At 43.7% G+C, this 13,171-nt stretch overlaps 1 protein-coding gene across 3 annotated transcripts in view; it reads left to right on the forward strand.

Annotated features, from left to right (window-relative positions):
- Window positions 1-654: 654 nt before the first annotated feature.
- LOC137342647 (sestrin-1-like) overlaps window positions 655-13,171 on the forward strand; it is a 57,401-nt gene continuing 44,884 nt past the window's right edge. The window contains exons 1-2 of one of the 3 annotated variants that reach the window (XM_068006700.1): window positions 655-731; window positions 843-1,292. In XM_068006700.1, the coding sequence (XP_067862801.1) occupies window positions 960-1,292 (333 nt within the window). In that variant the 5' untranslated portion in view covers window positions 655-731; window positions 843-959. Of the gene's footprint in view, window positions 1,293-13,171 lie in introns of all 3 variants that reach the window. The other 2 variants (XM_068006698.1, XM_068006699.1) reach the window with 2 other exon arrangements.

Below are 13,171 nucleotides of genomic sequence, written 5' to 3' on the forward strand. Positions count from 1 at the left end.
TTGCAGAATATTAGTATTTAATGTATGAAACAAAAGGAGTGCCGTTTGAAAGAAATTCGCTCCTTACAAGCGTTTATTTGGAAAAAAAAAGCATTATTAAGTAGCATTACAAAAAGGCACTGCCCAAAGTAAAAAAAAAGAAGTCGTCTCACAAATTTGGGTTAATCAAACACAGAAATAATTTTCCATCGCCTATTGCAAGGGTCAGTAATTCTACTTCAAATGCTGGGTAAACTCTTAAGTTATTGCTTGTGCTGATTTAATGCACTGGAGGAGAGGGACATATTTTTTTTTTGTGCAAACGCATCTCTTTTCCGCTGGATGCGCCAGGTTGCCCCTTTTGCTGCGCTAATCTCACTGCGATGCGCACCTTTTAATCGGATCAACACACTGAGGACCAGCGGCTTCCTTTATCACCGGAAGGGCTCTGATTGGTCGACTCGTGCGGTGGGCGGGTCCTTCAGGTGCGGCGGGCGCGGTGCCCGCCGGGAGGTGTAGTCCCCCCCGCGTCCGCTTTCCGTGGCCCGCGGCGAGGACACGAACTACAACTCCCAGAGTGCGCCGCGCCGAGCCAGGCATGCGCAGATCCACTCACTCGTCCTATGCTTTTTATTAGATTAGTCTTAAAAAGTTGCATCAGCTGCGTTTTCCCGGCGAAGGACTGTGTTTTTTTTTAAAAAATTTTGTTTTGATGCAGTTCGGTCATCGCAAAAATAGGGACAATTGGCCAAGTATGTTTGGGTAAAATTGTGATAGGTGTGCATGCAAAAGCTGCTGCAGGGGAAGTAAGTCATTTAAGAGAAATGCAAAAAGAAAATTAAAGTTTCATGTTTCCGCCGCAGTTCCCAGATGAAGCAACGACGCCTGCAAAGGCAGTGAATGAACCATTATTCCCCATTGCATCTCACTGGAGCCCAGCTGCCCGACTGCCTCTTAGCTCTGGGACGCAACCGATTACAATGTCGCTGGACCAGGGGGATTCCGGTGGCGGGGGAGCAGCGACCTTAGATCAAAGCCAGGGTTGCGACATTAGGAAATGGACCGATATGATGCGGAGCCGGGAGGAAGAGAACCGAGCGGCGGCGATGGAGAACACCGCCTGCACGGTCCTGAGTTGGATTGACAAGCGGTGCCCGGCAAAATGCGAGCGGGAAGGTGACCGCGGTGAGCCGGCAAATGATGACCCGCCGCCCGAGGTGCACACACTGCTGCTCCTCCTAATGAGACTCTCCAAAAGTTGCCCCTTTGACGACATCCGTGAGAAGAGCGCCCACATTCTCCAAACTGTGCTGGTAAGTGGGGCGAAAAAATAGATTCACGATCTCACCAGCTGTATAAATGTTCGCGTTTGTATTAACATTGAGTCTCCCAACAAACTGTTTCCTCACTGTTCCTGTCTCTCTCATTGTCGAAATTCGTACCTAGGAAGGTTATGATGTATAAAGCAAATCTTCATAGACCACCAGGGACAGCTCATAATGCAAGAAATATATTTTAACTACTGCAGTGGTAGTTTTCGGCGTGTTTCTTAAAGTTAAAGAACATCTGGTTTTACAGATTAAGTATCACGCCCACCTCTGTTTACAAGGCTGTTTTGCGAAATGACTTGCACTCTTGGCTCTTCTTGAAACGTTCGCTAGTATCATTTGGGCGTATGTCAGGGTTGCCCTACTAAATTGTTGGATGGTAAGGATGGAAAATCATGCGATTTCCAAAAGCTGGCTGTGTAACTGAGAAAAATTAAAATTAGACGCAAGGTTGAATTGCAATGCAATGTGATACTATGACACAAGATCGAATGTAGGATTTACAAGAATCCAGCAGCTCTTGCTTCTGCTGCTATGGTTTCTCTCCCCTCTCAGCAACTTATTTCATGAAGTCAACAGTGAAGAACTCTGTTGCATTGACCATTCTTTATTTTTTTAAAAATAAGAGTTTGCGAAAGGGCTATTGGAGGGGAAAACTAGAAACTAATTCCAGTCATGGAACTAAAAAGGATGACTGGACTAACTGTAATTATAGGCATGATGTGGAGATGCCGGTGATGGACTGGGGTTGACAATTGTAAACAATTTTACAACACCAAGTTATAGTCCAGCAATTTTATTTTAAATTCACAAGCTTTCGGAGATTTTCTCCTTCCTCAGGCACATTTGCCTGAGGAAGGAGAAAATCTCCGAAAGCTTGTGAATTTAAAATAAAATTGCTGGACTATAACTTGGTGTTGTAAAATTGTTTACAATTGTAATTATAGGCTTTCAGTTCCTGGTACAACATTGTACAGCCTCAAGTTTGGTGCCTCCATTTAGCATCCTCGTAGCTATTTATCCTATTAAAGGGAAAGCATTATCTATTACATTTCCTTGTAGTCTTTAAAGAGGCAGTTCTGTTCATTGATTCTCTCAATTGCACTAGTTGCTCCCATTGGAGTGGAACTTCTTGTCTCAGTGGGAGGAGTACTATTAAAAATGTCTGCTCCCTGGATGAGTTCAGATGTTCTAAAGCATTCTAACAATGATATGAATGAAAGGTAATATACATATATCCCCTTTTTTAACAATTAAGCCTATATTAAGAACTTGTGTGTGTATATATAACTTAGCTAGAATGAACACATTTTATTTGGATCAAAACATTCTTTAAAAGACCTATCTTCCACAGCCCATTCTGAGCTTTACCATATTTGGTAATCCAATATTCTGTTTTGATGCACAATGTCTGGGTATTGCAGCAAGGGATCTTTGTCAATGCTTTGTTTATCTTTGTGTTCATTTCATTTTTTGTGGATGCTGGAGGAAAAGGGGAGGGGACCACGTTGATGTCAATCAGTTGTATATTTTTTTATTCGTTCATGGGATGTGGGCGTCGCTGGCAAGGCCAGCATTAATTGCCCTTGAGAAGGTGGTGATGAGCTGCCTTCTTGAACCACTGCAGTCCGTGTGTTGAAGGTTCTCCCACAGTGCTGTTAGGAAGGGAGTTACAGGATTTTGACCCAGCGACGATGAAGGAACGGCGATATATTTCCAAGTTGGGATGGTGTGTGACTTGGAGGGGAACGTGCAGGTGATATTGTTCCCATTCTGCCATTTCTCCCTCGAAATGTAAATCAAGTTTTCTTTTTCAATTTTCTCCCTTCCTCTCCTAAAAGGTACTGGGTAGTTTGGAGGTGATATTCATTGGGTGATAACAACCTTGTACCTCATCCAAGTAGTTAGGCTTTATGTATGTGTAATTGTTAGTATTGGTAGGATGAACAACATAGGAGGGCATCCCAGTCCTGCCTTCATCCATGCACTTTCTTGCTTCGGTCACTAACTAGCATTGGTCAATGAAAACTTTAGCTGATTTTATCCCATCCATCATCACAGCGCAGGAGGGTTGAGGCCAATCATAATTGCTGTCCCAGTTGAGATCGGTTAATCAGAGAAGCTAAATGGATGTCATCAATGTCATGTCTTTATATGGCCATGCGAATAAGAGTGACTTGAACTAATAATTTCAAGCAGTATGGTAGGAGGCAGGAGCTACATTCTGGGAAGCTTGGGTTTTTAATGTTGACCTACCTCCTGCCTGAGGGAGGGTATCTTACAGGAATGGCACTGTTCAGAGGAAATGCAATTTATTTTCTTCATTTCTGCTTAAGTTGTGTAATGTTCTAGCAGGATAGCTTGGAATTTTGTAACACTAAGAATCCTGGTGGTTTGTGCAGCAAATTATAATTGAAGTAAATGATATGAGTGAGTAGGTTTATCATACATTTTGGTGAAGACGGTATAATCAACTAATTATCTTACCAGGGCATCCAGGCAGGGAAATGAGTCAACTTTCTTGTCATCTGTATTAAATGAAGATGGAAACAAGCTGCTGTTATGGCAAAAGTGATTTGTCAAGGAGGCACTATGATTGGTTGCTCATTACTGCAGAGACTGCTTGACAAATAACTTTTTCCAGATTATTTGCCAATTCATAGTCAAAAATGTAAGACTAAAGGCATATTGAGAACAATAATACCATCAGCCTCCTGTAGAGCAGAAGGGAAAAGTCCAATCGGTTTTATTTGGGTTGGACTCTGCTTGTAGTCATGAACCAGCCACTAAATTAGTTATTCTAGTGTCAGCCTTGGCTCAGCGGTCAGTGAGTCAGAAGGTCATGGGCTCAAGCCCCACTGATCCAGGCTGACACTTCAGTGCAGTACTGAGGGAGTGCTGCACTGTCATAGGTGCTGTCTTTCAGATGGGACATTAAATCAAGGCCCTGTCTGCCCCCTCAGTTGGATTTAAAAGATCCTGTGGCACTCTTCAAAGAGGTTGTTGACCTGATGTCAGGCAATAGGAGCAGCCTCCAAAGGGAATTAGAAGGTGTCTGCCAGGCCGTGTGTGTATCAGTTTTTTTTTAAAATTCATTCTCTGGATATGGGCATCACTGGCAAGTCTGGGATTTATTACCCAAACCTAGTTGCCCTGAGAAGGTGGTGGTGAGTCGCCGCCTTGAACTGCTGCAGTCCATGTGGTGAAGGTGCACTCGCAATGCTATTCGGTAGGGAGTTCCAGGATTTGGAATGGCGATAGATGTCCAAGTCAGGATGGTGTGTGACTTGGAGAGGAACGTGGACGTGATGGTGTTCCCATGCACCTGCTGCCTTTGTGCTTCTAGGTGGAGGTTGCTGACACAGAAGTCTTGGTGGTTCGCTGCAGCGCATCCTATAGATAGGTACACTATCTGCAGCCACTGCATGCTTGAGGTGGAGGGAGTAGATGTTTCAGCTGGTAGATGGGCTGCTGAGCAAGGAGACTGCTTTGTCCTGGATGGTGTCAAGCTTCTTGAGTGTTGTTGCAGCTACACCTAACTAGCCAAGTGGAAAGTATTTCATCACACTCCTGACTTGTGTTTTGTAGGTGGCGGAGAGGCTTTGGGGAGTCGGGAAGTGAGCCACTCACCGCTGAATACCAGCTTCTGACCTGCTCCATTAGCCATGACATTGATGTAGCTGGTCCATTTAAGTTTCTGGTCAACGGTGACTCCCAGGATGTTGAGGGGGAATTCAGCGATAGTAATGCCACTGAATGTCAAGGGGAGATGGGTGGGCACTCTCTTGTTGCACATAGTCATTGCCTGGCACTTAAGTGGCAAGTGACATTTGTACCACACATCAGCCCAAACCTGGATGTGTTCCATGGGTTGCATCATTATCTGAGGTATTGCCAGTGGTGCTGAACACTGCAATCATTAGCGAACAGCCCCACTTCCAACCTTATGATGGAGGGAAGGTCAGTGATGCAGCAGCTGCATATACTTGGATCTAGGACGTTAACCCGAGGAACTCTTGTAATTATATCCTAGGGCGGAAATCATTGGCCTTCAACAGCCACAACCATCTTCCTTGTGTCAGGTATGACTCCAGCCACTGGAGAGTTTTTCCCCCTGATCTCCATTGACTAGTTTTACTAGGGCTCCTTGGTGTCACAAACGGCTGAATGCTGCCTTGATGCCTTTGATCTCGCCTCACCTCTGGAATTCAGCTCTTGTGTCCGTGTTTGGACCAAGGCTGCAATGAGGTCGGGAACAGAGTGGTCCTGGCAGAACCCTCGGTGAGCAGGTTATTGGTGAGTATGTACATTTTCAGGTTGATAATGGTTGATGACTCATTCCATCTCTGCTCATAATTGAGAGTAGGCTGATAGAGTAGTAATTGGCCAGGTTGGATTTGTCCTGTTTTTAGTTGACAGGTTATACCTAGGCAATTTTCCACATTGTTGGGTAGATGCCTGTGTTGCAGCTATACTGGATCAGCTTGGTTAGAAACATGGCTATTTCTGGAGCACAGGTCTCCAGTGCTACATGTTGGGGCACATAGCCTTTGCTATGTCCATTACACTCAGCCGTTTCTTTATCCCGTGGAGTGAATCAAATTGGCTGAAGACTGGCATCTGTGATGGTGGTGACCTATGGAAGAGGCCGAGAAGGATCATCCACTCGGCACTTCTGGCTGAAGGTTTTGAACGCTTTAACCTTGCCTTTTGCACTCGTGTTGGACTCCACCATCATTGTGGATGGGGATGTACATGGAGCTGCCTCCTCCTGTTAGTTGTTTAATTGCCCTCCACTATTCCTGTTGGGTCCTATGTCGATGTCTTGGTCACAGCCAACTCTGGTCCCTCCAGTTTGATTTAATATGGCATTGTCCCATACTGTGCCAATGGTTCTTCTATTTGACTTTTATTTAAATGTTCAAAAATTTCTGAATGTACACTGCATGCATCATTGGCTTGGTTTCTAGTTATTTCATGATGAAAATTCAGTCATGTAGTAGGTTTCCATATTCACACATCTGACATGCTTGGATGTGACACAAATTTGCTAATATGTACTCAGATGGTTATGCTACCATTGATGTCTCGATGGAGCTGCACATTGTTGGTTTTCTTTGCGTGTCATTAAGATTGGCCACAAATTGTTGAAGGGACCTAACCTCTTAGTCAAAAACATCCAGTACCAAAACATCAATATTTAACCATTTCCAATGGTAAATTGTTACTGAAAAATTTGTCTATCCTTTATTCATGAACACAGTATAGAATTATTCAGTTGGTGTCTCACTGATGGCATTGCACCACTTGTGTGACATTGTGTCGCTATGCGTTGTGCTCTTTCCCTTCCTAAAATGATTTAGAATTTCCCTTTTATTCTGGTTGGCTAACATTTCATGTAACTCCAAATTACTTCACTATCAAACCAGCCAATAGAATTGTATGACAAATAAATGCCTTCAACAGAGCACAAAGGTCCTGGGTTTATTGTGGGTCTGATGAGTAAAATTGGCCTCCATGTTCCCAACTTGGGTGAGGAAGTATCAGCTTCGGTTCTTGTTCATGATCAGTCTCCAGTATCTAAGATCGTTTATCCGATGGAAAGTGTGTGTATGGACATTGAGTGAGGATGAGATCAGACTCAACTATGATTCCCTCCATTTAGCTAATAGGCTGTTGACACGATAGAGAATGATAACCATTTGGGTGAGGTACCAGCAGCTGGCTGGTACCATGGAACAATAGCCCTGTATGAATCAGTGCCTTCAGCAAAGGAGTTTGTTTCCAGAAATACCTGCACATATAATCGGGTAAGAAATACAAATGTTATCCGATCGCTAGTCCAATAACAAACCAAACAAATGGCAGAATTGTCAGAGGTATGTTCAGCCAGGTCTTGCGTCTAACTTCTACGCACACGCAAACACGCATCTCCTGTCCTGAAGATGCTAACTCGTGCTGGGGTATGATTTTGTGGGCACCCTCCAGTACCTAATTCAAGCAGTCATTCTAGATCATGATTATCAGTAAGTTATATGATGGTGGAGGGCATTGCGTTGCCATTCCTTTTGCATGATATCCACACCTGTGCACTTTCCACCGGAGCTACTGGGAAATGGTTCAGAGGAGAAATCTTGGTTGTTTTATCTCCTCCCCAGCCCAGGCACATTGAGGACAGTTGTAGCACCCCAACTGCTATCCTGGTTGGGATCAGCTAACTTGCACAGATAGATCTCATCAAAAGATGATGATGACCTCCTGGTCTGTATGGCTCAGTACCAAACCACATGGTAAACTTATTAAAGCCATTGATGACTTTAATTTGTAGACACTGTGGAATAGAGTCTTCTGTATCAGTTAAGAATTGGAAAGATCTGGGACTTGCTTTTGGAGTGTGAAGGAGGCTGATATTAATTTCTGTCTCTTGCTAACTTTGAAAACTAACCTCTCGCTGCCATTCATGTTTATTTCAGAAGTGTGCAAGACCCATAAGTTTGAGCCTCACTGGGATGGGTGAATTATATTCTCACAACTGAAATAAACCCAGAACTTGCTAATTGCATAATTCTGTTTATCTTCGAGTTGACCTTAAAAGCATTTGCAGCACTTTTTAGGAAAATCTTGTGGATGATGCCTAAGAATTTGATTTCTCATTAGTTACTGATTTCCTTGTGACATTGCTGGAATATTGCATGCATGCGTGACAATTGTTTTCCACATGTGCATTAATCAAGAGCTAATTATTAAACTTTATGAACAAAATAACTGATTGGAATGGGTTCCTTCCTTGAATGGCAGTGATGTCTTGGTAATGGTATTGGATTTAATAGAAACAAAAGCTAGAGTGCGTTCAAGATGAGCTGTCATCGCCATTATGCATCCTGCTACTCTGGGATGGCATGTTAGTTTTTATTCAACTGTACATTAATTGTCTGTTATAAAGAGAGTAAACTCTTGAAAAATGTATTTTTGTTCAAAAGGGAAACCGATCAAACACTCGAATGTAGAAAGTTGCAAAGCTGTGACTGTGTGGCCAAGACTTCAACTGACAATATAAAAAGCAATAACAGCACGACACCCAAATATTTTTGCCAGCTACCAAAGCTCATTTCCAGGGTCATCTATGTCCCACTCCGAAAGGTCATGCTGTATTATGTATGCTACATACCATGCAAGCAATCTGAGAACTCAAACTGTAATAGAAAGAAAGACTTGCATTTATATAGTGCCTTTCATGACCTCAACACATTCCAAAGTGCTTTACAGCCAATGAAGTACTTTTGAAGTGTAGTCACTGTGGTAACTGTAGGATATAAGATGTAGTATACCATTCTGCTGATGACTTAGTGGATAATGCACCATCTGTGTGATACTGAGTCATACAGACAAGGAAATTTCCAGGTTCGATCGCTGGTTTGAGCTGAATTAGCTGATCTGGATTGGTACAGCAGTGTGCCTGTTACAATTGGATATGAAGAGGTGAGAGAAAAAACAGCCAGAGTTCCCACTCCTAACCTCAATTACCACTACTCCAGGCAACCGCACAATTGTTGTTGGACCACAGTTGCGTGGTTGCCAAGGGTAGGGCAGAATTGAGTGCAGCTCCTTCTGGTCAACTCTTAAGATAAGAAGAAATAGTAATGGGAATATTGTGCACAGGATCTTTTAGCTATATTCATTCCAGCAAGGGAAGCTAAAATTCACCACTGCATGCTCATATTTAGGACTGAAATATATAACCATGTTATGTGGGTTTCATATGTCTTTTTTACATCTTGTGTGGAAGAAATAGTCATAAAAATTTCCACTAGTGTGACATAATATCGATGAAATGACCTTCAGCAGTGCCAACTGGTTTCCCCCTTCAGCTAAAAAATACTTTTTTTTGTTGTTGAATGGTTACAAGTTACATAGAATATTGAGTGCTGGCTATTACAAGTGAACAAGTTTTTCAAGTAAGGAAGGCATAACCTCATGATTCTAGTTAGTTAAATTAGAGTTATTGTACAGTACTGTGTTTAAATCTCCCAGGGCGGTAACACTTTTTATGACTAACTGTAACTTTATGCAAGTTTCTAATCCTGTACAATAGGAGAGTAATATATTGACCTGTGAAACACTCCGCGGTTCTCTGTTGTTGAATCCACGAATTTTCCCCTTCCATCTCCAATTTCCTCTTTTGCTAAAGATGCAGGCTGTTAGTAGATTTCAGGGATGCTGGTAGCCCTCCCGTACCTCACCCAATTGGTTATTTGTGTGTGAGCCCAGACAACAAATGCCGATACATTATTCACACTTAAGCCAGATCCTGTCTGTCCTCAATGTGCATGCCTTCTAACAGGTTACTGATCAGCAATCAGGAGTGGGTGCTTGCTTGAACTTTTCTGCTCTGGTCCAGGAGCTCTCATTTGGGATCCTCTTGTCGTCAACTTGGCTGAGATCAGCAAATTTTATTTTTCTAAAGGTTTGCTCATTACTCTTCTGAATAGTTGCTATAATTCCAAGTTTCTGCTGGTGGCACTGTTGAGCTTATTGGAATTGTTGATGGTCCCAACACCACCACCACCTGGAACTCCACTGCAGTGCAGTGTTGTTAAACAGTGACATTCTCCATTGTACTCATCTTTTGATGTTTGCATATTTGCATGGCGAGGAAGATTGCAGGGGGGAACTAAAATGTTTCTCGTAAAGTTGGAGTACAAAGATATTAGCAGATCTATAAGAATGTTACGGTTTGCTATGCGTCTCCGAGCAAATCCTCAAGCAATTGTTGGGGGCGGGGGGGTCAATAAGGGCACTCATGATCAGATCGGCTAATAGCTATTGGTTAAAGAAAACAACACTAGTAGTGGCATGACCCTGTGCCAACTAAATGGCGCTTCCAGCAATGCAGAATTCCATAGGTACTCTAATGAAATTTTAGCCTAGGTTATGTGCTCAAGTCGTGGAGTGGGGCTTAACCCCTTGACTTTCTGACTCCGTGGCAAGCGTGCTACCACTGAGCCAAAGCTGACACCAGAATAACTAATTTGGTCATGCACCAGCCACTACAAGCAGGGTCCAATCCAAATACACCTGATTGGACTTTTCCTTCTGCTCCACAGAAGGCTGATGGTATTGTACTGAAACAACACAATATACATTTAGTCTTTTATTGTTGACTATGAATAGGCAAATAATCTAGAAGAAGTTCTTTGTCAAACAGTCTCTGCAGTAATGACCACCCAATGCTGATTGAGGAAAAGGCTTGTAGTGCCTGCTTCACAAATCACGTTTGCCATACCAGCAGTTTATTTCCATCCTTATTTTAATATGGATGATGAGAAAGTTGACTTACTTCCCTGTGCCTGGATACCCTGGTAAGATAATTAGTTGATTATATTGTCTGGAGTGGGGCTTGAACCCATGTCCTTCTGACTCTTGCAAGAGTGCTAGCAATTAGCTAAGCTGATACCGATAATTAAATGTCATAGTCTTCCTTCCAGGTTGAGGAGTGTAATTTCCCAAAATATGAGTACAGACATGTATCATGGGGGAGGGTGTGATTCTGATAACTCCTTCAGAGGCCCAAGAAAACAATACCTTTCTGTAAGCTATGTGCAAAGTTTAAGTAAACAAGTTCTTCTAGCTTTGTGGGGTTTCTCCCCCAATATTTTTAAGTGAGTGTTGATGTCTATTGGCAGAACTAGTTTGGAGCATTTTGTAAGCCTGGTGTTGTGAAAGAGCAGAACTCACATTAATGGAGATGATCATTAATTCTGGGTACTTCTGCTTTAATCATATTGCATGGAAGTAACTACAGTATTGTAGGGGGATAGGGGCTTTGTGTTCTCCCCATTGTGGATTAGGTTTGGAGTCAACCAGCAACAGGATTGAAGCAGAAGTCTCATTTGTTAGTTGAATCTCCTGACCACTGATCTTCCCAAATGTTGAGGGAGAAAGTCCTTTCGGCCAGCAATTTGCCTGTAGTACTGAATATTGCTGGCTTATACAGCTGTCTGGAACAACAAGCTGGGCCCGGCAGCACTTTTTTTTGTGCAGACCTTTGCCTGTTACAGAGGAAGGTGAGTGGCTGGAAAAGTAGAATCGCTTGCAGGACTTTGAGCAGTTGTGCATGTGCAAGAACGCAATAATGCTGCACATATGCAGTTGCTTCAAGACTGTTGCCAGTGCTCTGTAACAGCCCTGCAATGTGACGAGGCAAACACTGAGCACCCTGCAGCTTTATGTCACTCCAGTGGTGGTGGCACTTTGGCCCTACAGACGGGATATTAAACTGACTTTAAAAACATTGAGATGTGAGCTGGATGCCAGAGTTCTGCACATCGCAGGAAGCTTGCATATTGGGTTGATTTGCTGATCATTGAATAAATTCCAGGGGCACAAGTTAGATTTTTGGTTTCTTTATTATAATTAGAAAGCGTTTTGTAAAATGAGCTGTATTTGGTCAAACAAATTGACCAATTTGGCAGTAATGTTTTTTTTATATGGGATGTGGGCATTTATTGCCCATCCCTAATTGCCCTTGAGAAAGTGATGGTGAGCCGTCTTCTTGAACCGCTGCAGTCCGTGTAGTGAAGGTTCTCCCACAGTGCTGTTAGGAAGGGAGTTCCAGGATTTTGACCCAGCGACGATGAAGGAACGGCGATATATTTCCAAGTCGGGATGGTGTGTGACTTGGAGGGGAACATGCAGGTGGTGTTGTTCCTGTGTACCTGCTGCTCTTGTCCTTCTAGTTGGTAGAGGTTGCGGGTTTGGGAGGTGCTGTCAAAGAAGCCGTGGTGAGTTGCTGCAGTGCATCCTGTGGATGGTACACACTGCAACCACTGTGCGCCGGTGGTGAAGGGAGTGAATGTTTAGGGTGGTGGGTGGGGTGCCAATCAAGCGGGCTGCTTTGTCCTGGATGATGTTGAGCTTCTTAAGTGTTGTTGGAGCTGCACTTATCCAGACAAGTGGAGAGTATGCCATCACACTCCTAACTTGTGCCTTGTAGATGGTAGAAAGGCTTTGGGGAGTCAGGAGGTGAGTCACTCGCCGCAGAATACCCAGCCTCTGACCTGCTCTTGTATCCACAGTATTTATGTGGCTGGTCGAGTTAAGTTTCTGGTCAGTGGTGACCCCCAGGATGTTGGTGGGGGATTCGGTGATGGTAATGCCGTTGAATGTCAAGGGGAGATGGTTAGACTCTCTCTTGTTGGAGATGGTCATTGCCTGGCACTTATCTGGCACGAATGTTACTTCCCACTTATCAGCCCAAGCCCTGATGTTGTCCAGGTCTTGCTGCATGCGGACACGGACTGCTTCATTATCTGAGGGGTTGCGAATGGAACTGAACACTGTGCTATCATCAGCGAACATCCCCATTTCTGACCTTATGATGGAGGGAAGGTCATTGATGAAGCAGCTGAAGATGGTTGGGCCTAGGACACTCCCTGAGGAACTCCTGCAGCAATGCCCCAGGGCTGAGATGATTGGCCTCCAACAACCACTACCATCTTCCTTTGTGCTGGGTATGACTCCAGGCACTGGAGAGTTTTCCCCCTGATTCCCATTGACTTCAATTTGACTAGAGCTCCTTGGTGCCACACTCGGTCAAATGCTGCCTTGATGTCAAGGGCAGTCACTCTCACCTCACCTCTGGAATTCAGCTCTTTTGTCCATGTTTGGACCAAGGCTGTAATGAGGTCTGGAGCCGAGTGGTCCTGGCGGAACCCAAACTGTGCATTGGTGAGCAGGTTATTGGTGAGTAAGTGCCGCTTGATAGCACTGTCGACGACACCTTCCATCACTTTGCTGATGATTGAGAATGGACTGATCGGGTGGTAATTGGCCAGATTGGATTTGTCCTGCTTTTTGTGGACAGT

Source organism: Heptranchias perlo, chromosome 26 (assembly GCF_035084215.1).
Source record: "Heptranchias perlo isolate sHepPer1 chromosome 26, sHepPer1.hap1, whole genome shotgun sequence".
NCBI classification, from domain to species: domain Eukaryota; kingdom Metazoa; phylum Chordata; class Chondrichthyes; order Hexanchiformes; family Hexanchidae; genus Heptranchias; species Heptranchias perlo.